This window comes from Chlamydotis macqueenii, chromosome 12 (genome assembly GCF_036417535.1).
Source record: "Chlamydotis macqueenii isolate bChlMac1 chromosome 12, bChlMac1.mat, whole genome shotgun sequence".
In the NCBI taxonomy this organism is placed as follows: Eukaryota; Metazoa; Chordata; class Aves; order Otidiformes; family Otididae; genus Chlamydotis; species Chlamydotis macqueenii.
In genome coordinates, this window is record NC_141567.1 from 11317221 (window position 1) to 11344655 (window position 27435).

The 27435-nt window shown below is 39.5% G+C and overlaps 2 protein-coding genes across 7 annotated transcripts in view; both read right to left on the minus strand.

The window, feature by feature from the left end:
- COXFA4L3 (cytochrome c oxidase associated subunit FA4L3) overlaps positions 1 to 11564 on the minus strand; it is a 14953-nt gene extending 3389 nt beyond the window's left edge. Inside the window, exons 1-7 of one of the 6 annotated variants that reach the window (XR_015259942.1) lie at positions 11476 to 11564; positions 11324 to 11384; positions 10980 to 11068; positions 10148 to 10208; positions 9390 to 9481; positions 7475 to 7568; positions 6325 to 6504 (exon numbers count right to left, since the gene is read on the minus strand). Coding sequence is in view for 2 of the 6 variants with exons in the window: in XM_086757661.1 (XP_086613787.1) it covers positions 9413 to 9481; positions 10148 to 10208; positions 10980 to 11068; positions 11324 to 11365 (261 nt within the window). In the remaining 4 variants the exon portion in view is untranslated. Of the gene's footprint in view, positions 1 to 6324; positions 6505 to 6548; positions 7569 to 7709; positions 9482 to 10147; positions 10209 to 10979; positions 11069 to 11323; positions 11385 to 11475 lie in introns of those variants that run through there. The other 5 variants (XR_015259944.1, XR_015259943.1, XR_015259941.1 and 2 more) reach the window with 5 other exon arrangements.
- Positions 11565 to 13449: 1885 nt separating this feature from the next.
- On the minus strand, positions 13450 to 22809 carry AFG2B (AAA ATPase AFG2B). Its single transcript, XM_086757616.1, has 8 exons — positions 21536 to 22809; positions 20279 to 20464; positions 18770 to 18928; positions 18033 to 18242; positions 17406 to 17630; positions 16443 to 16577; positions 15617 to 15742; positions 13450 to 13793 (listed from the first exon to the last, which is right to left on the minus strand). Exons 1-8 carry the CDS (start codon positions 22610 to 22612, stop codon positions 13641 to 13643), a joined length of 2271 nt encoding a protein of 756 aa, XP_086613742.1. The 5' UTR covers positions 22613 to 22809; the 3' UTR covers positions 13450 to 13640.
- Positions 22810 to 27435: the final 4626 nt, after the last annotated feature.

Here is a 27435-nt window from a genome sequence, read left to right on the forward strand (position 1 = left end):
GATAATACTGCTTATTTGAACCTAGCACACAATTACTCCTGATTTTTTACAGATTTAATGTGTTCCTTTTTCCAAGCCCACTGTAAAAACAAATCTGAGACAAAAATGTACGGACAAATACGCTCCCCTATGAACTGTCAACCCTCAAGGCCTTTCCGGAGTTTACCAGCAGATGGTGCACTAGTCCCAGATTTGCTAGAGAGAGTTGCATACTGAATGTAACTACTGAGACTTCTGTATGTCAAAATAATTTATTTTGTCGTGAATTTTTAAAAAGTCTTATTAGTAAGTAAAAAAAAAAAAGTCTTAGTTTTTCTAAGGATAACGCAGGGGATTTAACTTTATCATGGATGCAATAAGGAAAAGCACAAATCTAGTGCAGATTTGCTAATCAATTACTGGGAAGGATTTAAGATACTTCTTAAAGGCATAGACAGGTAAGTATCACGGAATACCACACTCAAATCCCTCCCTCCGGTTCCAAGTATGTAATATAAAATTATATGAGTGGAAATGAGTTGTGGCTATGGGTATCTGAAATGCAATTAAAATAAATTACATTTATTAATGTAAACAATACAAGTTATCATGCAAGCCCTTTGTTTCTATGAAAATAAGTATTGCTTCTTTGGAGCGCTGAATTCATATTACCAGGACAACATATGCTTGCATTTGAAACATTCCTGACTGTCTGCTTTTCTATAAAGGATCTGATGACACTTTCAATCAAAAACGTACATTGAGAGAAGCAATTTTGTTTCCAAACAGGCAGATACAATTGTAAATGTAGAATATCATTGTGTTTACACTGCTGCAATGGCTCGTATAATATTGTCTTTCGATCTAGTTGAATAGGCTTCACAGAAAGAAAATACAGATGACAAAGGCTGAAGAACTCAGAACCACAACTTCCTTCCAGTAAAGTCTTCTTTCATTTCTTCAAGCTATTAAGCAACTCTGTATTTTCTAAGCTTTTGCAAAAGACACACACCTTCAATTGGAAACGGAAATTGCCCAACCAGTTACACACAGTGGTTTGTTTCTGCTTAGATACTTGCTTTAAATATAACCTAGATGGAAGAAATTACGATGTTTTTCAGTGAACCTAGCTGCTTGGACTTGCCACAGAGCAAAGGTCAAGTCATATAATAGAAAATATAGAAGAAATAACTCTTTGCATATCAAAAGTTGAAGGGCCATGTGCAGTAAGTTGTAAATAAAGATATGTTTTAGATATGCTTGCTCGTGGATAGCTATGCAGGATATCACATTGTATCTATTTACTGTCTTTGTAAAGCAGCAATGAAACCAGAATATTATTCTTCCACACTCAGACTTACTACATTTGAAGTTGCTCTGGAAGAAGGATCAACGGAAGAGGCAGTCCCTAATTTCAGCAGTCAGAGCTGGAAGGAAGCAGCTCACAGAGCAGGAGCAGTAACAAAATTACTACTAATAGGCCCACCAACTGCTATGGCTAAGTAAGGGTATTCATACTGCAGCGTATTTTTTTTTTAAGAGTTCATACTTTGTTGATGATAGAAGGTGAGAAGGTCAAACGCTTTGGTTCTTTATTGAGTGAATACACCTATGACTTCGGTGGCAACTGTATTTACTTAAAGCACTTGCCCACAGAGGGTGTATACTTTTGTCCTTTACACCTATCAAGAAGTGATACACTCACCACGTACCACAAACAGAAACTTCCATGTATCACCCTGTTTTACATACTACAAAAGCTTCCTCTTTGAACTAATATGCATACAAGAACTCAAGCAAAGACACGCCCGATTCTTAAATGTTTTTGTTTCTCTTAAGAAAGAGAGAGAATTTTTTAAAAACACATATTACGCATACACAACTCCTGTAAGTTTTGTTATATTAATCCCATGCCTCCCTGAAATCAGTACAAAAACATTCTTACAACTTCAAACTAATCTTCTTTTACATCTACTTTGTACAACATGGTACTGTAAAATTATGGCTAAGAGCTTGGCAATGAGGCAATGAACAGAACTGCAAGTCATTATGACTAGGATTTTGCTGTGTATTTCTGCTTTTGGGAATAAAGTGGATACTGCAGTCTTTAAGCCAAATTCTGTTTACTAACCATAGGAAAAATAAACACAGTAAAAGCAGCATAATACTAACATAACATTTAACAATTATTAACAGCACTGGCAGCATAATGCTAACAGTGATTTAAAAAAATATTCAGGCTTTACTAAATTATAAAAGAAATCATACAGCAGGGGAAGGGATGCATCATTAAATGAAACATTCTTAACAGCTTTAATAGAAAAACAGCTTCCCCTTTGTTTTGATGTAGTGAATCAATGATTTATTGCAAGTAGATGACTTTGCTTTTCTCTGGCAAACTGATAAAGTTTTCCTGTTACTACCAGAGATTACAACTAATCTGGATTTTCTGCATTTACTTCCTTGTTTGTTCTGCAGCAGCATCAAGTCTGGTATAGGATGGTGTTTATTAGTTACCTACCTACTGCAAATACCTTTGTTTAAATTAAAGAAATGACACACAACAGCAAATTAGGAGTGAGAAAGTTTTGCTAAAGTCGAAAGCTTAAACACATTTAACTACACTTTATTTACACTTAAGAAGTTTTTCAAACTTGTGTGGCTTTCTGACCTCTCAGCTTCTCTTGTTTGCATCCACAGCTGCCCTATTTGCCCTCTGAACATCACACAATGTAATATTGTGTTGAAATAAACTGCATCTGTTAATGCATCATGTTGACGCTATGTGAATTTTGCAATTAAAAATCCACATATTCTACAATACTGAAACAGAAAGACAAAGAATTCCAGCTTTTCACAAACATTGTGCTGTTAACAATCTGCATAACGACCTAGTGGAGTGATAAGGTGGGTGTTTCCTCGCTTATACCTCACAACATGCATCGGTCCTTTCCAAAGAAGAAATACAGCTCTGTGCCAAAGGCTGATGAAGAACTAAACCCCACAGTCACTAGCAGTCCACCTCTGGTCTACCAGAACAGATTGGTCTCATGCCAAGTACCATACAAAAGAGTAAAATGATAGATAGAAAGTAGCTTGAAAACCAAGGTGTTCTAGAAAGCAGCTGTAACCAGAAAGTGGCATGGTAGGCAGCTCTGCCTTGTGACTGCATCATTTAACATATGTTCCTGTAGGCAACGCTGACTGGATTGGTACAGAGCTCTGGCCCTCACAGTCTATTTTTGGTGCTGTGTCCTATTGACTTTTCCTCCTGAGTCCATAGATCCTCAGTTTGCCACCACCTGCTATGAACAGTGTCTGTGTAGAATTCCCACTCGCTTCAGTGGGGAATTCTGCTTTAAAAATCAATTGCTGTGATAAAGTCCCAAGTTTAAGAGGTGTCATCTGCCCCTGCTTCAGCAACGTTTGGGGGCAGTGAAGTCAGCAAGTCTGGCTGAGTGAGGGCTAAGTGAGTTTGAACTTAAAGAAATTATGTTTTCCAATTTACCCAAAAAGAAAAAGAAAATATACTAATGAAAAAGCTGTTTCACAGCTGTTGCCTGGACTACCGCTATCACGGCCTGCAAGGAATTCTGATAATTTATAGTGTTTAGGATTAAAAACTGCCAGACCACTTCAAGTGTGGAATTACAAACATGAACAAGTTATTTTGCCCTTTTCTTGTAAGTAAACAACCAGATGAATCAAATTTCAGTTACAGAACAGCCTTTACTCAAAGCCAGAGATATTTTGATAGAGGTGGGTAAAGAACAGACACCTGCCTACCAACATAATGTTAATATGTTAACAAATTCAAAGAAAAACTGCAAATGTTTTTATGCGAGTCTACTGAAAGGCAATGCATGTTTATGTGTGTGACCCATATTTCTGTTTCATTTTTTTTCAAATGGAAAGACAATTCTTAAGTATTTGTTGTTATCTACAGACTTCTGCTTTAAGAGTTTATGGACTATGGATCTTTACTGTTATTAGTAGGGCTCCTTTTTTTTTTTATATCATCCCTATAATGCATTTATTACAATATCATGAGCATAAATAAAGCAAAGCAGAATAGGGGAGAGGGAGAAGGCAGACAAACATTACAAGCTGGGCCTTTTTTTTTTGTTTAATTTCTGAGTTTAAATCACCAGCCTAATTATATTCTGATCTACTCATTTTACATAGGTGACTTTCTAGAACAAAGCAGGTGTACTAATAAATAGTACTAACAGTAGAAATAAGGCCAATAAAATTTAAAGTTTTTCTGATTTGTTTGTTTTGGTGGGCGAGACAGAAAGACAGATTTGGCAAGAAGAAAAGATGCGTCAGCAAGGGAAAGAAGAAAGAGGTCTCAGCAGAAAAGAGGGAGGAGGATGCGAGAGACAGAAAGCAAGTAATACCAGAGTCTAGTATAGTCCAGATCAAATGTCTGAAGTTGAAAAGACTGGTTTTCTACTGCTTGACAACTGGTAAAACTGGAGGAACACTTGTCTGAATTTTAATAGACATGCACAAACACTTGTTAAACCTTATAGAAACAAGGTCACAACGATGACCAGCTTTTATCTTAAAAATACTGCACCATGAAGCCTGAATTATTTACACAGAATACCTTTTAGGGAATGCTACACATGTAGTCAAATCTTGCCCGAGAGCAGCAGAAACAGTATCATCCCCCAGGCCAGGCACACACCTGCAAGCCCAGCGTCAAGGCACAGCTGGGGCAGGAGGCCCAGCACCGCACATGGCCCAACTCTGGCCCGTGCTGTTGCTGGCTGCTACACGACCCAGCCGGTTCATCAGGAGCCACAAGCTGGCTTGTCCCACCGCTGGGACACCCAACTGACGCACCCCAGAGACTGCAGGCAGGCTGGAGAGCAGGGCCTGCTGTCAACGAGGGGCACGCAGCACCACGGCCCACAGCGCCTGCGCGACGCGCTGGGCCAAACCTTGGAAGTCTTAAACGAAGAGAAAACCAAAACCAAACCAAAGTTTTTGTGCATGCTCCCATTGCTAACAGATGAAGATTTTAAACTGTTAATTTTCTAGACTGGCAGTATCAGCCAAAGTCCAGACAAACGATCTCCAGGAGCCTCGCTTGCTAACAGCTCCATGCCAGTTAAAACTCTGCTGTCCCCTAACACCTGACGTTACAGTTTTCTTACGGCTCCCTCGTTTGCTGCACTTTCAGCCAGCACAGAATCGATGATCTAGGCAGCACACCACCACAGAAAGGGAGGGCAACTCCTCCAACCGCACACCTTGGAATCGAGTTTTACTCTGTACCTGGTTTTTTTTTTTTTTCATCAAGAGAGATCTTCTCCCCGCTGCAATCATCAGCGCTGCTGAGGCTCCGCAGGCTTTAGGCGGTCCCGCAGGTGATCTGACAGCGGTGCCCGGGCGGGCTCACTCCCCTCGGCTCCCGGACCCGCTCCCGCCCGGCTGCTGAGCGGCGGCCGGGGGAAGATGGAGGCGAGGCGCTAAGGGGAGCCCCCTGCCCCGCGGCTCCGCCAATGAGAGGCCGCGGAGGGAGGCGGCAACGGCGGGAAAGCGGCCTGCGCTCCCTGACGGCCCGGCGCGGCAGCGAGCCGCTGCGGGTGAGGGCTGCGGGCCGGCTTTCCACTCACGGCGGCTGAATTTGTCACAGGCCTCGGGCTCTCCACGCTGTATGATGGGCCCTTAGAGGGACCACACGTGAGCCCCCCTGAAGGACACTACATCCCTGTTACACCCCAGAACATACAGCTTACGAGGTTATCTAAAAGTAAAAGCTCATTACACCAAAATCCGCTGGTCATCAGGTCAAGGTGCAGAATAAATGAGCTTGGTGCAGCCTCCATTAAGGGCACTGTAAAGGTGTGCGATATCTGAGTGGGGTGAGGCACCACAGAACAGCTCTTTGGAGTGGGCGGCTGCTCGCTCTTTGGACTTCTTTGGAGGTGCAATTAGCGGTGATGGCTGGTTTATGATGGGAGATAGCTTTCAGCAAACAATCCGCCCGCTCTCTGTTCACATCAGCACCTGAAGGTCAACAGTGACTCCGTGCCCTGAGTGCACTTCATCACTAACACATTTTTATTTCCATTTCAGTTGCATTTTTAGGTGATCCTGTTATCTCACGCACTCGCTGTATGGCAGGGATGTGCTGTACAGCAAAGACTTCGGACAGTGAATAAAAACCATGCTGAGTAGCGTGGCCATGTTTGTTTAATCTGAAAGCTTTTTTGGGAAACATCCAACACCAAATATTGGCCAGATCCAGTGAGTCATTCCCATTACTCGTTTGTTTTCTGCAGCTAGTCCTAGGGACAACCACCGTCTCTACTGAGTGATACAGATGAGAACTGCAGGATGAACCGTTTCCTTTAATGATTGTATCAGGCCTCTCTGTAAGCTACTATTTTCTACAGAAATGACACACACCAGTAAAGTAAATAGATAGCATGGTACCATAGTGATAGCATCTTGTGGCAGGGCAACGCAGGGGAGTAGGGAAAAGGAGATCCAGAAATGCTGACACCAGGGCTATCATATGCAGAGAAAACCAAATTAAAAACTCAACACAGCTCTTGGATAACCGCAGATCTTGTATTGTGGTTAAGGCCTTTAAATACTATTGTAATAATGAGAATAGTAATTAATTAATAATTGCATGTATACTGCAGAAAGCAACCTTTTATTATTCCAGAAAACTATTTACAAATATACCACTTATCACCCACCTGCAGTCAGAAAAGCATGACTGTATATTCTAATGATGCATTTCTAATGGTGACTATAACCATTTAAAAATGTTTCTAATGGTTTCTAATCTGTACTTGAAAAACTTACAAGCCAGCGAACATTTTAATTAAACTTTGTAATTAAAGTTGTAAGTTACTTAGTTCCATGGAAAAGTACTAGACAGGGTGAGCAAAGATAGTGACTGTTTAAAAAAAAAAAAACCAAACAAAACCCACCAAAAAACCAAAACCAAACCCAAGAATTGAATGGAGTAGGAGACAATATGGAAAGAACAGAACGGGCAGAAGGAAGCAAGTTGTTAAATTATTTCAACAGCCTCTAAATTGTCCACGGAATAAAAAGTCATAGGTTTGCATAACAGACGACATGGAAGTCTTATTGTTCTCAGAAAAGTCAGCTCATAAAATTCAGCCAATGAAATCTTTACCATCTTAACTCTGATGTTTGTAGAACAAGGAAATATTTTGTATATTGCTTTATAGATTTATGTTCAGCAGTTGGTGGGGAGATACAGTAATTGCTCTCGGTATGCTCTTCTTACAAGAAAAAAACCTCATCTGTGCAGGAGATAACATTTTTAAGGACATGCTGAGAACACACAAAATTGTCCCAAGAACTTTAACAATACTCAATCTTTTTGTAAGTGCAGAAAAATATTTTAATTTCTCACATTATGTGAATACCCTCCCCACAAATCTATATTAAAAAAAAAAAAAAAAAGATCAGTTAACAAAGTAAAACACTCTGTTACCTCAGCTATTATGCTTCAGGACAGGATGATGAGAGAAGCAACAACCTGTGACTGATGGCAGTCACACTGCTTAACGCACTACGGGAAGACATCACTGAAAAGCAGTTAAGTACAAAAATTACGTAAAAATTACTTACACTTATTACTCTAATATTAACAGATACTTATGTAATAGTATTTACAGACCCTACAAGTGATTTACTTAAGAACAAATTAATGTAATTCATGCATCAACTCAGAGCACAGTACTTTTTATTTTGATAAAGTCCAGTATAAAAAATAGAAATACACAGTAACTTACAGAAAATATTTTAAAATATTTCTCTATTAAAATACTTAAAACTTGTATTCCTCAGAGCACTGGATTTTTGTGGTTATATGCTATCCAATCATCTTGTAATGTCATTCCATAAAAATGAAAGCTAAGGCTGTATTCTGAAGTCTTGTAGTTCCTCTCACTCTTAAACAGAAAAGCTGCTGAGTCATCCTTATATGATAAACAAATATTTATGCTGCATCTGCACACAAATATGGGATAGAATAACTTGTAAACTTTTTTTTTCCCTCAGCATCAATAAATGTGAAGAAAACATAAAGCTTCTGAAGCCAAGCTACCTTAAAATTCAAGAGTCGGCTTTACTAACTTAAGTTCTGTCTTTGCTGTAGCAGAGTAACCTAAAGCACTTCACTGTTAGTCACTTAGGGGGACTTCTTCCAGTTAGCAGTTGTTTCAGTTTTGCTTTCTTCCTTACAGAAAGTAATACGCATTCTGAACACACATTGTAAAAGAAACTGTATACTATATTGTGAAACTGCTCAAAAGGGGACACATACAGAAAATATCCATAAAAGGATTGTTCTACCATTGGATGTATGTATTGCTTCATTAATTTACTGAGGCAAATGCATCCTTTCTCTGGCCCATCTATAAGAAAACACACAGATGCTTAAGGAAGAAGTGTCTCTTCATAGTCATTGCTAATTTTAATCTGTTATTTTCTCTTTCTTAAAGCAGATGTCCCTAATAGCATGTATCTAGAAATGTATAGAAATATTGTTAACTGCACAGTACATTTGAGTTTGCACATGAACTACCTTGCACAAAAAGAAATTAACTTTATGTAATTAATTTTGGACAATGTAAGTTTCCTAATTCTACTAACTTTTTCTAAATTTAAACAGGAACATTATTTAAATACAACAAATTATCTTATTTCCAATTCCCTTTTTATGTTCTAATCTTGCAGTCTCAAATATATCCTTAAAATAGATCCTTAAAAAAAAAAATTATCTATTAGACTTCTCAGTGTGTTAAGCTGAGCACATGTGTAAGCTTTACTGTTAGCAGTAGAACACTAGTTTTGACTTACATTGTTATAGTATCTAACATGGAAAATAAATGCAAGTATATTTTATGACCAGGTATGTTGCCATACAAAGACATCCTCTGGCTATGATGACAATTTGGTCTGTATACAAGATGTATACAAGACTGAAATATCTTATAGAGAGGGAGCAGACCAAAAATCCTAATTTAGGCTTTTGGGTAATCTCCATTTATGGAATTTACATGGAATGTAAAAAATTAAAACATATTTTATTAAAAAATATAAAATTACAAAATTAATTTATTTTGAGAAAAACAAAATTCTCCAAAAAGTTTGAAGTTTTTTTCATCTGTAATTACCATCTGAATATTCAACATTTGACATCAAATGCCTTCTGAAAATGAATATTTGAGACAGACTTTTGGACTATGTGGATGTTGTATGCCAACTTCTAAGTCAACATGAAACTCCTCATCTAGAGTCCAAAAAATGTAGGGAGACCCTAAAAACGTAGCAGAAGCATTTCCGCACACTGATTTCAGTAGTCAAGTTTGTGCAGAAGTGATTCCACTAGATTCATAGGGTACCTTTTTGAGGAAACAGAAACTTGTCACTTCGTAAGCTTTTTAACATCTTCCAGCTCTTCTATAGGTTTCCATTTCTGGTGGATTGTTAATAGCTGGAAGAAATTAAAAGGAAAATACAAAAATTAGTGAAATCCCAGTGAGCCTTTACTCCACTCCCACCCTCCCCATATCAAGCATCAACTTAGCAGTGAAAAAGGATCTCTAGTAGCTTTATATTTTCCTTTCAGAAATAAGCAAAAATAGCAACCAATAACATATTTAATAATTCACAGAACAAAATAACTTGGATATTAAATAAATAATGCAAAAATTATTTTTCCTTATCCTAGATGCTCTACTAAACTAAGATCTTTTTCCTCCTTCAGGCTACAGTACTCAAAAACATTCTTAGTCAATTTTGTAATTCAGAAACAAGATAAGGGCAAACAGCATTTCCTCTATACTCCAAATTTCCAATGTTATCAATGGAATTGAGTAAATGGATGGGCAGGGGGGCCACACCAACCAGAAGTAAGCTGTAAATTCAGGATCAGTCCTAGAATGTAACAGCTGAATTCCTATCATTAAGTAATACATGAAGGATACTTTATATAAAGTAATGAATTAAGCAGTTAGTTCCACTTTTAAATAGATATACAGCAGCTTCATATTTTTTTTCTTCATTAATATTTTGCCAGTTCTTACACATTTCAATAAAGTTACTAATTGTGTTGGAAATACATTCCATTGGTACTGACTATATTATTCATACAAATTACCTTCTGAGGCTTGGTAGGATCGATAGTTTCCCATGGTTCTGGATTGCCACTCTTGTTAATGCTTTAAAAGATGATAAAGCAAAACAGGTACTATATTTTAGGGTGTGATCTTGCACACATTTTCCTTATGTGAGCAGTCTATCATCAACAGAACTATTCATGTAGGCAAGTAGTTCCCCGAAATACAATTCTGTGTAGGAATCAATGATGACTTGTTTTATTTGCAGCTTCCAAAGTATCAAACATGCCAACGCTGTTCAAGTATAATGAGTTATCAAACAGGAAGCAAGCTGAAAAATCAAAATTTAATAAAGATAAAAAAAAAAAAGTAAGGGGATTCTTACTCTGACTGGTAAAACGCCCGTTTCAATCACTTTCAAGTAAATATAAAAATTCCCCAAATCTTAAAGAGTATAGGACTTAGCTCCAGTTATTAGCCAAGCCATTAAAATATTAACTTATTGTAAGTTCATATTGTCAAATGCTGTTCTTTATATAGAAGTCAACAGCCTGGTTCCAACATATCTGCGTGTCATCTATCTATCAGATTCTTTGATATTCTTCACAAGAACACTTAAAAACTAAAACACTAAAAACTTAAAAACACCTAAAGCAAATAAAAAAATATAATCTATTAAACCAAAAGTTAGGAAACAATTTAGACTACACTCCAAATTAATTAATTTCTTCAGTATTTAGAATCTGCAGATATCTTAGTCTTGACTAGTAGTCTGGAACAGCCACATGCATTTTTTTTTTTTTTGGGTGCAAATAGTCAGATACCTCTGTTGAACAAAAAGTGTAAATTCCAAGCAGCAAGTATTTTGCTTACATCACATCAGATTTGCTGAATAGGGAATAGGCAGAAAAAGCGAGCGCCCCAACTGCTGCAAAGGACACTACTCCAACCAGAGGAATGAGCTGAAAGACATAAAAGGGAGACAAACGTTGAAGAACTACAGAGCCATGAACAGGGGGAGTGAGAGCTACACAGAATTAAGGTGTTGACATCACCTCACTTTCAAAGCACAGATTCCACCTTACGCACATCCCTCGCTATCACCACCTCCTCTACAAGGTGCTCGTTATTAAACGGCAACCCCCGTGCACCAGCTCGAGCAGGCATCCCCTCGCCGAAAGGGGCTATTGCAGAGCCAAGGTCTCTGGCACACTTACTTCTTTTTTTGTTTTTAGGATCTGGAAGAAGCTCGTGTTCATCCTCGCTGCGGCTGCGGACCTGCAACAAACGGTCCCCTGTTACGGCAGCCCAGGTCAGGACCCAGGCTCGCCCGCTGGCCCCGGGGGTGAGGGCACGACGCCTCCGTTACCTGGCAGAGCGGAGAAGGACGGGCAGCGCTGCCGAACGGCATCAGCGGCTGCGGCGCCGGCTCCCCGCGTTATATACGCCCGACAACGCTGGCGCTGCCCTAAGCCGCGTAGGCGGGACCGCCGCCCGCCGCCAGGGCGGGCGGGCAGGCGGGGAGGGCGCCCCCTGGCGGCCGGCGCGGGGAGCCACCCGCGGGCCCGCAGCGCCACCCCGCGGCCGGCAGGCGCGCACCAGGAGTTACCGGTCTGGCCAGGGAGCTGCCCAAAGGCAGCGGGGGATGCGGTGTGCGCTCATCCCGCAACTCCCCTCTCCATGACCGCATTACTCAAACCTTGCTGCTCCGTTCCACCTTTGTCTTCTTGTTTGTCCCCTTTTACAGGCAATCGCCTGAAGAACAGCGCCTGCAGGCAACTGCACAGCAAGGCCTGGGCTCACCTCAATTCGGCACTCAGCAAGCGGCATATAGTGACAAAACCAGGAGCCCTATTTCACTCTGTCCCCTTTTGCTGCAATAAAAGCTTAACCCTGGCCCAGGTTCCTACCCCCCTAACACAGCTCCTATCGCTTCCCAATACCCCTGAGAAAAAAATCCTACTGAGGGCAGGCTGGAGGTGTGCGCTGCCAGCAGACTCCTGCAAGTCTGTGTCTCCCTTCGCCTCTTGCCCACTGCGAAGAAGTGAAGAGGAAGGAGAGGTTGCCTTTGCCTATGCTCCACTGGCTCCCTGGAGCAGGGGCAACACACGACAGAGCACAATTATCTGTTGGTCCTTCCAGGGAGTGAGTACAGAAGTTCAGCAGCAGCATCTTTGAAATGAAGGAGCTAACAGCATTTTGCTGTCCTAACAACTTTCGGGTCTGGCCATTCTAAAGCAACACTAAAGCAAACACTGGAAAGCAAAACCGAGTGAGCTTGAAGGTTTTCATGCTTTATTTCCAGCACTGCTGCGGAGAAACCTTTGGGTGTTTGGGAAATTCAGTGGCACTGGCCTACTTCTTGCCAGCAACAGAGCAGCAGGGTCACCCTTCTTTATTAAATGGTGACAAAGCCACCAGGCTATAGGACAGTCATTTATATCTGAGCCCCAAGTTACAAGGGCTCCTGCTACTCCCCTTTGCCCTCCTCAATTGCTAACTGCCTTGGAACTTCCTTTTGCGATCCATCTCACTGTAAACCACACTGCAGTGTAGTCCCTAGTGTCCCTGTTATGAGGAAAAAAAATATTTGTTAATGCATTTATAACTTAAGTTTCTTATTTCAGCTGAGGTTCTATCTTTGACTGGTGAGTATGTCATTCAGAAGTGTTTTTATTTCCTTGCATTTCCTTTCATGGGCAAAAGGAGAAAATAATTAAAAGCTTCCTACACTGATAAGGTAAAATGCACACTTGCATGTAATATCAAAGGAAATTTGTTATGTCTGTGTATTTTAGAAGATGGCCTGCAAAAATACATTGACAAGAATGATTGGGTAGGGAAAAGAATTCTGCAGAAACTGTCATAAAGCAAGCTCCCTTCTCTAAAGAAGAAATTATTATAGTTTGAACTGATTACAGACTTACTTAGTATCTGCTTACCCAATCCAAATGTTTGTACAGTAAGCAGTAACTGATCTAAAATTATTCCAAAAAACCCAGACTCCCAAACTTACAACACGGTATTATGCACTGACAACCTTTTCACTGCCACTGTATTTCGGAACCTGCTCGTCAAAAAGCAAGCCTGTAGATATGCACATATAAACCACTATATTTTATACAGTATGGGACTTACCTCCTCCTATTTAACATTCTGAAAGCTTTTCTATTTTTTTAAATATTCACTGTCCTTTGGAGACTTTGAAACACATTTTAAATTAAATATTCTTATAATGCCAGCGCTTGTACTGAAAACTAGGAAATCTACAGTAACCCTAAGCTGTTCTACAGTGCTTTATCTATGTATCTCCATTACTCGTTTCATCAGATGGAAACCTAGCCAAAGGAAACAAGATTTTGATTTATTCTTCGTTATTGAAATAACAGGTTTTTCACAAATGAAATTTTACTGTATTTCATACACATGGAAAACTACAGTAAGTACAATATTTAAAAGCAGGAAAGATGTAAGCCATTGCAAAGTCTTTGTAATATATTTAAAAATACCTACGCCACATCACTCCTTTTTGATTCAAGAGGCTAATTCTTGATTATAAAATTTTTCATAAAATTCCAAGTCTTTTACGTTTAAGGATGGTTTTACAGTTCTCAATGATTTTACAAAATGCTCATGTTTTACTGCAGTTGCTTCAAGTCCATTCTCTTGCAATGCCAACAGAGCAGCCTTTAAAAGAAAAAAAAACAAAACAAAAAAACCAAACAACTTGAAGTGCTTATGTTTTATGTTGCAAAGAAGTTACTGTAAGTATTCTAGAATATTTTACATAAAACCAAATTTTAGGTAAAGCATCTGAAAACAGCATTGTATAATTTATGGCTATTTAACGATAAACATCAAGTAAAATTACTATAACTTTTTCATTCACTTTTTCATCCGGAATAGACAATATATTCTTGCTCATTTATATTTTTTTATTTTCTTCCTAATCTTCTCTTTCTTATATAATTTATCTCAAATACTTACAAGTTTCTCTTCTCAATTTTTTTCTCTCTAGCCTTGACAGCACATGCTAATTTCAGCTAAAAATGCTGCACTTGCTTGCAGTACACAGAATAGAATTCATCTAGATGTGAGCTTGTTCTGGTTTTGTTAGTGAGGGGGGGCCTAAGGTGGTAGCTTCTGTAGGAAACTGCTAGAAGTCGCTCCCCTTTGTTCAGTGGACTCGGCCAGGCTTAGGGCGGACCCGCTGCTGGCCAAGGCCGAGCCAATTGGTACCAGAATGTCCCGTGATAACGCCTCTGCGATAACGTATTTAAGTAGAGGAAAACAGGAAAAAAGAAGAGGAGAGATGTGAAGCAGCTGAGTGGGGGGCAGAGAGGGGGAGGCGCGAGCCTCGTGGGCCTTGCAGGCCTCACCCTCTGGCCTCCCGCCGGGCAGCCGACTGGGCCCAACTCGGCCCGGCCCGGCTGCAAGAAGTGGAGAGGAGATGAGAAGTGAACAAGATGTAAAAAGGATCCTGAGAGGCGCCTGCCAGCTTATTGTGAGGAATGGCTACAGACGCCAAGGTCACTGAAGAAGGAGGGGGAGGAGTAATGCGGCTCCTGGCCAAGATTCCCCTGCAGCCTGTGGTGACGACCATGGCGGAGCGGGTTGTCCCCCTGCAGCCCATGGAGGTCCACGGAGGGGCAGAGATTCACCTGCAGCCCGTGGAGGACCCCACGCCAGAGCAGGTGGAGGCCTGAAGGAGGCTGTGGCCCGTGGAGGGCCCGCTGGGGCAGCTGTTCTGGAGGGACTGCACCCCGTGGAAGAGATGACCCATGCTGGAGCAGTTTCACAAAGGACTGTGGCCCGTGGGAGGGACCCCACGCTGGAGCAGAGGAGGAATGCGAGGAGTTCTTCCCCCGACGATGATACAGCAGCATAAAACAACGTGTGATGAACTGACCGTGACCCCCATTCCTTCCCCCTGCCCCCCGTGCCGCTCAGGAGGGGAAGGTAGTATAGATAATGTTAAGCCCGGGAAGAGGGAGGGGTGGGGGGAGGTTATCTTGTTCCCTGTCTCATTCTCCTCCTAATTTTAGAAATAAATGAGTGTTTTTCCCCAAGTCTTTTTTGCCCGTAATGGTAACTTTGAGGATTTCTCCCTGTCCTTATCTCAAACCTTGAGCCGTTTTTCTTATACCATCTCCCCCTGTTCTCTCGGAGGGTGGGGGGGAGCGAAAGAGAGACTGCGTAGTCTGGTCCTGATCGGGGCTGAACTACGACAGAGCTTGTATTAGAAAGGGCTCTGCGAAACCAAGTAGTACAGTTACCTAACTTCTAGTAAGTTATCACAGAAACCTTCTACTCTTATTTGGCTTTTTTATTTAAAGAATTAACTCTTGTTCAGTTCTTCTGTTTTACTCATTCTCTTTATATTTTCATGACAAACTGTGAAAGAATTTGTACTACAGATGGCTTGGTAACATCTACGAGTTAGCTCTCTTTCTTCATTGAAAGGTTTCATTTACAGTTTATTTCACGGATTAATCATGAACATTTCTTACCTCCTTGCATAGATTTTCAATATCAGCTCCAGAAAAGAAGTCTGTTAGGACTGCCACATCTTGTAATGACACATGAGTATCTAATGGAATTTTTTCTGTGCAGATTTTCAAAATGGAAAGCCTTCCCTGTAAGTTGGTGCATATTATACAAGAAAACAAAACCAAAAAAACCACAATAATTAATCCCTCTCCAAAGCAGTACCAAATTTGAAATTAGAACTGAGGAAAATCCAGAAGCGTACCAAAACCAAAACTATGTGGTTTTAGTGGAAGAGTGAAGAAAATGCTATTAATGGAGATAACATTTACTCTTATTGTTATGCTTATCTCATATATTAAAGTCTGTTACTCACAGTTACTCATTATTTCATGAAAACACAGTATTTCAGATTGAAAAGTACATATTTGGCCTGCACTGGGTCAACTCTTTTTCGGGGGGACAGGGAAGCTCAGGACAAGTAGCTACACTAACATTGGGAACAGGGCACACGAATTATTTGAAGCAAGGACAGTCAACTTGTTATGGTACTTCCTAAGCTGCAGCTTGATTTTGTAAATACATAATTATTCCAGATTTTAGATTATTTTATTATATGCAGTAGTATAACTACATACACCAGTTAAAATGTTACTGTTGTTTAAATTACAAATGTAATTTTTTTTTTTAAACTTCTTCATTGTACCTTGAGTTTGGTGACTGATCTTCAGTGAATCATCCATCAATTGCTAAATATATTATAGGAATACGCCCCCTTTGCTCTTAAAGTAAATGCTGGTAATTAACATCTTTCCATTTAAAGCCACGTATGGATTTGTAATACATCACCTTCAGATCTGGAGGTGGAATATAGATGACTTTGTCTAGTCTTCCAGGACGCAATAAGGCATCATCCAACATATCTGGTCTATTTGTGGCAGCAACTACCATGAAATCTTTGTTCAAAGTTTCCTGGAACTCTAGCTGATCAAGAGAGGATACAAACAAGTTGGTGCAACATGGTTAAGATATTATCTAAAGATATTTGTTAACTACTAATGAGAAAAGGGGAGAGTGAGAAGTGATAGTTATTTTCCTTTCAATATTCATGCTTTATTTTTCTTGAGGTAAAAAAAAATGCCTTGGTGCAGGCCAGATTAGATGACAAGGAAAAAATAAGTTAGTATCTGTCTTGAAGATAAATACACTTTTCTTTGGCTAGATGGTAACAAAGACCTTTTATATGCAAAAATTCAGTATCCTACAATTCTGAACCTGGTTTTTTAAATTTTCCTCCAGAGAGTACTAAAATATGAAGAAAGAAATTTAAATGTTGTGAACAATTCACTGAGAAGTCCAGCTGCAACTTTTTGTTTCAATAATTGATCATAACTGTACTGGTTTTGTATAAAGTCTGCATGAAAAAGCACTGCAAATGAAGTAGCGGAAATGCTTATTAAAAGTTCAAGTTCAGAATGGAACCTGTACAATAGTAAAAGTAGCACAATTAGTCTAAAAAATTACCTTAATGGCAAGCAAGAGAAATTTTGTGACAGAAGTAGTAATGCTCGTTAGCCTGTGTGGGTATGTTGTTCAAACAAAGTCTCATTGAGGAACAGTGTGTAGAAACAGTTAGCAGCCTACATATGGTATTCTCTACAAACTAGAAATTACGACATTAGAAGAGCATCTCACATATTTTTAAGCTTGAGAATTTTAAGAGTAAAAAGTGTCAATGCCAACAACTGACATTTTTGGAACAACTGGACAGCATTTATCATTCTTCCTACATAGAAAAGGGAACATAAATACCTTTTCCTCATCACTTTGTTCTTGACATTGACCCTCAAGCTGCAGTTTGCTTCCTCTTCTTTCTGTGACTTTCAGTCCAACACCATCCAACTCATTGAGAAGAACAGAAAGAACCCGCTCAGAGACACCATGGCCAGTTTTGCAGTGTGAACGAGATCCCAAGATAGAATCAATCTCATCTAGGAATATTATTGCTGGAGTATTTGCTCTTGCTTGGCGAAAAACCTTTTTAAAAAATAAAGTAAAATGTTAATGCATACTTTCTATCAGGTAAGGTGAAAACACCTATTTACATACACTCTGTATTTTACTTACTTAACTTTAAAAGATAAAGATTCACAAGAGCTCTTGTGGCTTACGGTTACTATAGGCAAATTCTGCTTCTTATTTAAATTATTAAATGAACTGAAAACAAAAGAATAGAAATACTTTAAAGTTTAAAATTGGTATCATTTTAGGGCTAGATTCTCAGTTTATATAAATGTGAATCCGTAAGCCATGTCTATTTAACAATCAGATAAGAGCTTTAAGTATCATGTTTTCAATGACTAAATTTAGGCCTAACTAATACTTTACAAAAATTACGCAAAAATAAACTATAGACCTTACACAAATTAAAAACTGTACCTGAGATAGAATCTTCTCTGAATCTCCAACATAAGGTGAGAAAAGGTCAGCCCCACTTACAGAGAGAAAGGAACAGTGACAACTTGTGGCCACAGCCTTCACCAGTGTGGTTTTGGCACACCCAGATGGCCCATAGAGAAGAATACCCTTCGGATGAGACAGGCCCATCCTAGCAAACGCCTGAGGAAATTTCATAGGCCACTCAATACTCTGTCAATACATAAAAAAGGGATTAATTTTTTAGTAATGAAACTAGAATTCACAGGCAATCGATAAAATCGCTGAGCACATTATTTCCTCTCCTTGGTACAAAAATGAATTTGAAACCAGAGAATACTAATTTGGTCTTCCTTCATATAATGCCCCCTTCTTAAAAGTTTCCTCTCAGTCTCAAACAAAACAAAAGGCAATCCTTGAGATATGATACCCAAGAGCCGTCTCTGACTACAAATTCAGGAATGAACAAATTATCTGGCTATAAGTTAAGTGTTTTTCAGCTACTAAAAAACATGCTTATTTTCTCATAATATTACGCTTGGTGGTGATATCTTGTGACTGGAAGATTTGTAACTCACAAACATTGTAATAACTTACTGTAGTATATAAAAAAAAAATAAAATGATTTATAATCAGGTAATTCACAAGAGAATTCATTTCCGTAATGCAGTATACAGAATACCGCGGATGGCATGGTTATGAGAAACTAGCTGTTTATCTAGATTTGTTTTATACATTACCTGTTTTAACTTTAATTTCACATCTTCAAGACCACCAATTTGCTCCCAAGTGACAGGTTTACACTCTGTTAGGCCAATTGCACTTCGAAAAGAGGATGGTTGAATTTTTTTAAAAGCTTCTTGGAAATCTGCCATGTTAATCACCGTTTCTGTTGATTCCTGAAGAAACCCAGATAAAGCATATTAACAATATTTTTACATAACTTATAACACTGCATTAGTATGCAACACGCTTCACAAAAGGCCAAATGCAACTAATAAAGAAGCAAATTCCTGCCCTAAAAAGTTTAAGCACTGCAGACACAAAAAGGTAACACAAAGTAGAGTATATTCTCACAGGATTTCCTATTTCCTATTACACAGGAAAAACAATTTTAACAGAAATTAATGTTTTAGAGAAAACAACTGTTTTCCCTTAAATTATACCCCCATTATGCAGTGATCTGCTAAATCAACTGGTTGCTAGTTTCAAAGTTACTATACACCAAATCCTAGATTATATTGAATACAAATAAAAACATTCTAACACCTGTTTTCGCCACATACTGGAGAAACAAAGGCACTTTTATCTCAGATAGGCTAGAAAATAGCATTATTACACTGCAGATGCAGTAGCAGAACTAAGATGTATTATACAAAGGTGCTCGCAGTTCTCAGGGCAAATAGGCCATCTACTTATTAATTATTTCCGTATGTCCATCTCTTTCTTTCTGGGATACTGGGCTCAAATCATTTTGTTTATTTTCAATACTTGTAACATATCCAGAGGAGATGGAAGTTCTAGAAATATGATGCTCTCTTTCTGCCCCCGAGTGAAGACAGAAGGTTCTACCATTCTCTGTAGGTGCTCTGACGCCGGAAATTTTGCAGATATGGTTTTGAATTTCTGCTTAGCCATTCCAGATGAAAAACCACCGCAAACATATCTCACAATTCTTACAAAATTCAGGATAGATGGAAAGAATATTAAGAAATAGCAATTACCTAATTCCATAGCTGTAATACGTAAGAAGTTAAAATTTCTGCACACTGGGCAGTTGTATACCTTGTGTCTACAACAATGTTATATCCAGCCATACAACTCAAATTATAATAGTTATTATCAGTAGCAGTTATAAATATATGTGTCTACCCAAACTTTAATTTGCAGTTATTGTTAAGAAGTAGAATTCTAAATTGCCAATAGCTTCAAAAGAGACCTTTGGTGGACATTACAGTTTAGTTTGCCAAAAAAGACAAAAATCTGTGCTTTGCACAATCCTAAAAAGATAAGGATAAAAACTTTCGGCACAGCTTTTCACCCAGAATGGAGAAAACAGTCTTTTCAGTTGAGAACTGAAAGGACTAGTGAAATGGTGTATTTATGTTTATAACACATTTGGTGTTTTTCAGTATTTTAATTTGTGAGTTCTTTAACTTGTTGAGCTTTTCAAGTAGAGCCACGTATTAATGAGGAAAGGGTGGTACATATTATCAAAGAAATTCTTCTTGACTAATTTGCAGCCATACCAAAGAGCTGTGGAACACAGCCTGCATAGCAGCTTCTCTGCAGAGTGCTGTAAGGTCAGCTCCAACATACCCAGTTGTCATTTCTGCCAGTTTAAGCAAATCAACATCTGCAGAAATTGGCATACTAGATGTAAGCAATTGCAGGATGGATCTTCTTTGCGTAAGTGTTGGTGTCCCAATAACAACCTAAGCCAAATACAGTAAACAAAAAATTAAATACATATTTTGCTATATTCCTCTTCTTTTATAGACCTAGACAAGCAACTTTGTCTCTGCTTTATACTGCTTACTGAAAATTTATACATAATTATATTGCAAATAAAGAATTTTACCCAAAACTTATTAGCAGGAGTACACAAGTGACAAGTATCTTAATACTCTCAATTGACACTTACTTTCCAAGTGAACAGTGTTTATACAAACAGTTGTTCATAAGACACCGTCAGCTAGTGTCCCTCAAGTCCTATTTTAAGGTAACTGCAACATAGGACATAACACTGAAATAAAAATTTCCTTGCATCACAAGGGCTGAACTAGATTCGGCCAAAAAAAAAATTAATTAGATAAAACATCAATATATTATCAAAAATTGGATAAAATAGCACCATAAAATATATATTGACAGTCTGTAAGTCCTGGAAAATAATTAAATTTGTAATTGTGAAAGCATTAATGAACTTGTCCAAACTGGATGCAAGAGTGCATTTAGCTAGCAAAATAAACAATACAAGCAAAAGCACTGTGCATTGCATAACTGCACGTGTTCTTTCTTCTTTTGACCATCAGGCTAGCAAAAGTTTTACAGAGTAGCCCTAGCCTCTGGTACTGAAATCTGAAGAGAATTTTTGACACAACAGGTTAGTAGTTCTCTGTCACAATAAACTTTTAAGGAGAGACACACTACTCTTCAATCTGGGATTTAAATGAGAAGTATCTAAGCCTATAATGCTAAGCATCTGTAAGCAAAAGAACAAGTCCATGTCTTTGTGATAAAGAAGCATAAATATTCCTCTCTTCCATTTTCAAGTATTTGGAGCTCTCAGTTTCCTCAGTAAAATGTGCTCCCTACCTTAACCCAAGCTGCAGCAAGCTAAAGAAACAAACAGGACAAATGTCTCAAGCCTGTAGACTCCCACTATGAAACATGACTAGTAGACATTAAAAAAAACAATTAAAAAATTACTTTATTAACTGCCCCTTGCTCCACCTCAAAAAGGAAAGAAAAAAGAGAGCATATGAATAACAGGGTTTGCTTACCTCTCTGTCAAATCTGCCAGGTCTTCGCAGTGCGGGGTCTAAGGCATTAGGCCTGTTTGTTGCTGCTATAACGACCATCTTACCCTCACTGCCTACACCATCCAGCAGTGTTAGCAACTGAGCAACAACACGATCTTCAGGAGTATTGCTTGAACTTCCTCGCTTTGGGCACAGAGAGTCAACTTCATCAATAAAGAGAATGGTTGGGCCTTCGTATGACATTTCTCTGCCCTTTTCAAAGACTCTTCGCAAATTCTCTTCACTTTCTCCCGGTCTTGAACCGTAGAGAGCTGGGCCACTGATGCATAACAGATACGCACCCACCTCTTTTGCTACTGCCTTTACCATGAGAGTTTTCCCAACACCTGGGGGCCCTATTAATAGCACTCCATTAGGGACAGAAAGCCCTAGCTTCTTAAAAGTTTTTGGAAAGCGGAACGGCAGATCAATAATTTCTTTCAAAGACTTTTCCACATCATCTAGTCCCGCAATTGAAGATTTTGCGGTGTCTTCTGATAAATGTCTGTACCACTCACAAGTGACCACCTCCTTAATTTTTATGCTCGTTTGGGGGGTTATCAGTCCTGCTTCATCCGTCAGAGGGTCTACGGACAGGATTTCAATATATACCACGGGATTTTCGAGATTCGGGGCAACAGTAACAATATAATGAAGTGAAACATAAACATTTCTCAGCAGTTCTCTGATCGTCTCCTGCAACACTGCTCTGGGAGTCGACTTTTTCAGGGCAGAGCTCTTAAGGACCACTTTCACAGTCGCCTTTTTCAGCTGGCGGTACGCCAGGAGCTTCAGCCGGCCGGCGCTCAGCGTGAGGCCCGCCAGGCCCGCGGCCGTGACACCCGCGGTGCTGCAGCTCAGATCAACCTGCAGGTACCCGTCCGCCAAATCGGGCCGGGGCCAGGCCGTGCACAAACAGCAGCCGGTAGGCAGAGAGATCCTCAGCGGAGCGCCGATCCTGGCTCCCAGGAAGGAGAGGGTGGCGGGTCCTACCCTGCACCTCTGGGTGCCTTCATCCCCCGGGTCCAGGGGGAGCAGCTTTAAGGGTGCCGCCTCCATCGCGGACTCGCGCGCCGTTCCCTCCGCCAGAGAGGGCAACAGCTCCCCCAGTCCAGCTCCTTACTCAGTCCAGCTCCTTACTCACCCCACCTCGCCCTCCCGCGGGGCTCTCGCTCCACCAGCGCCAGGCCCGCCAGCCCCGACGCGGCCGCCCGGCACTCCCGGCCCCGCGGCCGGAACGGAACAGCTCCCGCGCAAAGCGCCGGGCCCCGCTGACAGCCGGCCGCGGCGCCTCCCGCGCATGCGCCATAGCGGAGCACGCGTGCGGGGAGGGAGGGAGCGCGCTCGGCGGGGCGGGGCGGGGCAGCGCCTGCCCGCAGGCTCCCGCCGGAGCCTTGCCATTTGGCGGGGGGAGGCGGGCGCTGTCCATGAGGAAACGCCGTCACCCAGTGACCAGCCCCAGGCCCTCTCTCGGCTTCTTATACCCTCTTCCCACAGACGAAACGGATTGACCGCCCCTTTCTCGTTGCTGCTGGCTTTGCTCTCCACAGAGCTGGTCTTGGTGGGCCTCGCTCACCTCCCTCGTTTCGTCTCTTCAGGGCCTCCCGCTTGTCAGGTTGGGGCTTCTTAAACACGTTCCCAAAAGTTGGAGTTCCTCTTTCCTGTGTCACCTGTCAGTGCCTGGCTTTACACGAAGTAGCCCCTGTTTCACCAGCAGTTGGGGTTGAGTCAACTGTAGGTGCTGGTTCAGAAGAACAAGTAAGGAGCTACGCATTGGAGTTGAGAAGCTGCTGATAGAAGTAATAAGAACACAGATCTTTATTCAACAATTGGTAAAACTGTAGTAGTATGTTGCTCTGACAGATGCTCAGTCAGCATTTAAGAAAAATTAATTATGTAACTTTTTGGTCAGCTGCCTTCTTAAATTATGCCATGAATTGTGCAGTACTTTTATAAAAACCTTCCAGGAGATCTGTCAGCATTGTGGGATACAAGGTAAAATAATGATCTATAAAATCTAGTATGTGCATAATTTTACTTTTGCAAGTAGATTCATTGTAAGTAAAGTTACACATGTACTGAATATGTACAGACTTAATTTGAGGCCTACAAGAATTCGGGTCTCAAATACATGACACCGGTCATAGTTATGTTCACAGAAAAAGCAGAGAGAGTGGTTTACAGGAGGACTACGAATTCTCCAGTGTGTGTTTTGAAGGCCTCTGGAGGGGAAGCATAGGGAAATCTTCCTGATGATGTCCTGCTTAATCACATTCCTTACTGAACCAAGGGCTGTACACAAAATATTTTCATAAGCCATAGTCACAAAACCAGGCAGTGTTAACAGAGCTGGTTCAGCTCATTTTAAATGCTGAGCTGGAATTCAGAAGAAAGGTGTAGGGCTGAGCAGTATGAAAACCAGCAGGCCGCCTCTTTATGCCTAATTATGCGCAAAAGGGCTTATGTTCTAGTTCCTTTTAATTCATGACCAAATTTTCTCCTTTCAGTGTTTATTTTCTGTTCCTTTTGTCCTGGATATCTCCTTAATGTTTCTTTTCTTAGCACATTTTTGTACTGCACATGTATGCAAATGCTTATATGGGATATGCAGACTCATTAGGTATTTAGTGTGGAACAGACTAATGCCGGTCCAGAGAATGTACAGACAAAAGATTATAAGGAGCTTTCATTCCAAGAAGGAGAATGTATTTTCAAGCCAATGTCTTATAAACATATTCTTTTGTTTTATTTCTTTCCCTCAAAGGTTCTTGTAAACACAAGTGCCCTCAAAGTACATACTCGATTAAACAAAAAACATACTTTGTTTAAAATTGCAGATTTGTGTTTCAGAGTTCCAAACTGTAAGTGGTAGACCCTCTGCTTGGTTTTAGAATATTGTATTTGGGAAAGAAAAGTATGGAAAAGTGCATATTTGAAGCGAGCTCTGAGGTTTATATTCATATCTAGTTGTTCTTTGTAACAGACTTATTGTAACATCTGGAAAATCTGATTTCTTATGAGAAGGAAAACACCTGCAAATCTAATATTGAGTGATGAAGAATTCCAAATAATCGTTGTTAGAATTACTGATTTGAGCTTCTGTTGGCTTTAGTGAGGGCAAGTGTAGATCTTGCTGATTTTTTTTTAATGACAAATGCATGGAAGAGTTGTTTTGCAGTAATCCATCTATTTTTCCAATGTAAAATTTGCTTTGATACAGATATGCATAAATAGAATTGGATAAGTAGCAGAGCAACAGTCTCTTTTCCCTTCTGCCTTCTGTTTATCGTATTTCCATGATCAGTTTAGACAGTAAAAGAGGGAGTTCTACCCTTTATCAGATCCATTATATAATTCCTGTCTTTCTTTTAATAAGAAAAGCGTCAATATGGCAGATGAGCTTGTTTGGTGTAGTACTTTTTTTTTTTTCCTTGTTGAGTTAGTTAACTGGCACTAAGTCTTGATTTTGTGCATTGCACTGCCATGCAAATACTTGTGTCAGTGCAAAGAGTGGCTTGAAGTGGGCAGCCCGAAGAGGAAAGAGGGCTGTGACCTCTTTTGGTAGCAGTTCCAGTTTGTGTCATCACATTGATTGTGGAAATGCAGGCGATGGTTTAGGGAAAAAACAAGATAAAGCCACCAACCTGCTCCACAGGTATCTACCAGTAATAACTTCTGAAATATGAGCAGAATACTTCTTGTTTCACAAAAATGTGAAACGGGAATGATGTACTAATTCATGAAACACGATAGTCTTACATAAGAATAGTTAATTTGACAGTGTTGATGCACACAGCTAATATTTTTGTTTTATTCTAGTTATCTATAAATTAGTTACTAAGTGTAAAACATATATATAACAAGGACGCAGTTGGTGTTCAACATAAAAACTATTATATTTTTGCCTGATATGCACATCTCAGTCAGTGAATTTTAACTTAAATGTCTTCAATTTTTAACTGTAGTATATTCCTGTAATACTGAATATTTTATTTTAAGACACTGATAGCTCAGTTCTTTTCAGTATAGTGAAGTGGAGGCCCAAAACCACTAATAGTACTTTTTGAAAGTGCACAGGATTGTCTTTTTTTTTGAGCAAACTGTGGGACCAAGACCTTATTTATGTATTTAAATAGAAAACATCACTGAGTGACATGCTTCGAACTGCATACCTTTTGATAGCCATACTCCTAAATAATTTTCAGACCCCAGCATTAACAGTGACAAAACAGCAAAAAGGTATTCCACCAAGAATCTAAACTGTCAAAAAAATAAAAATAATGTTTTAAACTGTTTTCTTACCATTCACTAGATGGCAGCTGGTCTTCAAGAATGTCTGCATTTCTCTTTTCAGATCTGATAATTTGAAGGGAGTAGTCATCAGTTCTTGGAGAACTCAAATATTGTCCAGCGTTGTTTTCACTCCGTTTCTAATATGAAACTGAAAAACCAGCACAGTGAGTGTTCAGATAATTTTCAGCTTCATTACTGTTTCAGCTTTTTCATGTTGGTTTTGTTGCTGTTTATTTCTGGGGAAGAATGTTTCTTTATTCTTTGCTTTCAGATTTAGTAGGCTAGATTAATTTCTTTTTAAGGAGAACATACAGTACTCTAATAGTATTCTAAAAAGAAATAATATTTTTTTGTTTTCTTTTGTATATACATATTGAGTTTGGGTAGAATAAAATAATGTTCAAAATTCCCAATTATTACAACTCACAAAATAAAAATAACTGTGTCTTGTTACAATAATTCCTTGCATACAAAGTATAGAAGATACTAAGCTGATTGTATTTTTGATAAGTTTGACTATATCTAGTATCAGAAATGAAACTTTTATTTAAAACTGTCAAATTAACAGTCTCTTTAGCATAGTCTTTTAAATGGTAAATGGATTTGAAAATGGGCTATGATTGTCTATTAATCAAATAAAGATAGCTCAAAGTGAGTAGATGACATGTCTGTTCAGGGCAGGATTTCAGTATTTGTTTAGATTCTGTGATGAAGTATAAATGCTGTATTATGCTAGATATTGCACATTTCAAACACCAGGCTCTTTTGTAACAAAACGTCATAGATTGTAAAGATGTGCTTAGAAAAGGAGCAGAAAGAGATTTTGTATGTCTGCATGTCTTTATGGGAGGGCCACCCTCAATGTGTTTACTTAATTTTCTAGTGAATATTCAGTCTCTTACCTTTATACAAAAAAAGTTCCCACTGCAGTTAGTAGGAATTTTGAGTGTGCAAGGCATGTGAGGCTAGGCCCTGCATTTCTCAAAGAAGAGTGCAGAAGATCTCTGCCTGCTGACAGAAAGGTATGGTGAAGTTACTGCACCTTCGATAACGTTCATGCTGTATCTCTGCTGGAAGTTATTGCCATCACTGCAGATGCATCAGAAAATAAAGTAGGCCTGCACCTGAAGTCTTCTAATGGAACCTCATTTGTCTTAGCTTAAGTTGCCAAGAAAATGCTTTTAAGCTAAGTATTGTATTTTCTTGGACGTAACTTGAGGCTCAATTGCACATTGCATTCTCTTGACACTTCTTTGGGGTTGTAGCCTTTCCCAGAGTTTAAAAATGGACAGCAGCGGATAATTTATTTATCAATTTGTCAATGTTTGTCTTTAGCACCTTTTGATTATTTTTTAGAGATGCTTGTTTATCTGTTTCAGCATAATATATAATACAGCGGTTCACTAGATCTTATTTGGGATATGGAATAGTGAGATCCTTGTGTGGTATTCAATATAGCAATGAGAGCAGACTGTGGAGAATTACAGAGGAACCATATAAGATTGAGTGACTTAGCAGTAAAATGGCAGATGAAATTCAGTATGCATAAGTATGAACTGGTGCACAAAGGGAAGAACGATCAAAGGGAA

What these genes read in the sequence shown, in the direction of transcription:
- AFG2B (XM_086757616.1), bottom strand. Translation starts at nt 22,612, where the DNA reads ATGGAGGCGGCACCCTTAAAGCTGCTCCCCCTGGACCCGGGGGATGAA. An exon ending in TGAAATTAAAGTTAAAACAG is followed by an intron (nt 18,243 to 18,769) that starts GTAATGTATAAA and finishes ATGTATTGACAG; the next exon opens with AGTATTGAGTGGCCTATGAA. An exon ending in TTCCACCTCCAGATCTGAAG is followed by an intron (nt 15,743 to 16,442) that starts GTGATGTATTAC and finishes ACCAACTTACAG; the next exon opens with GGAAGGCTTTCCATTTTGAA.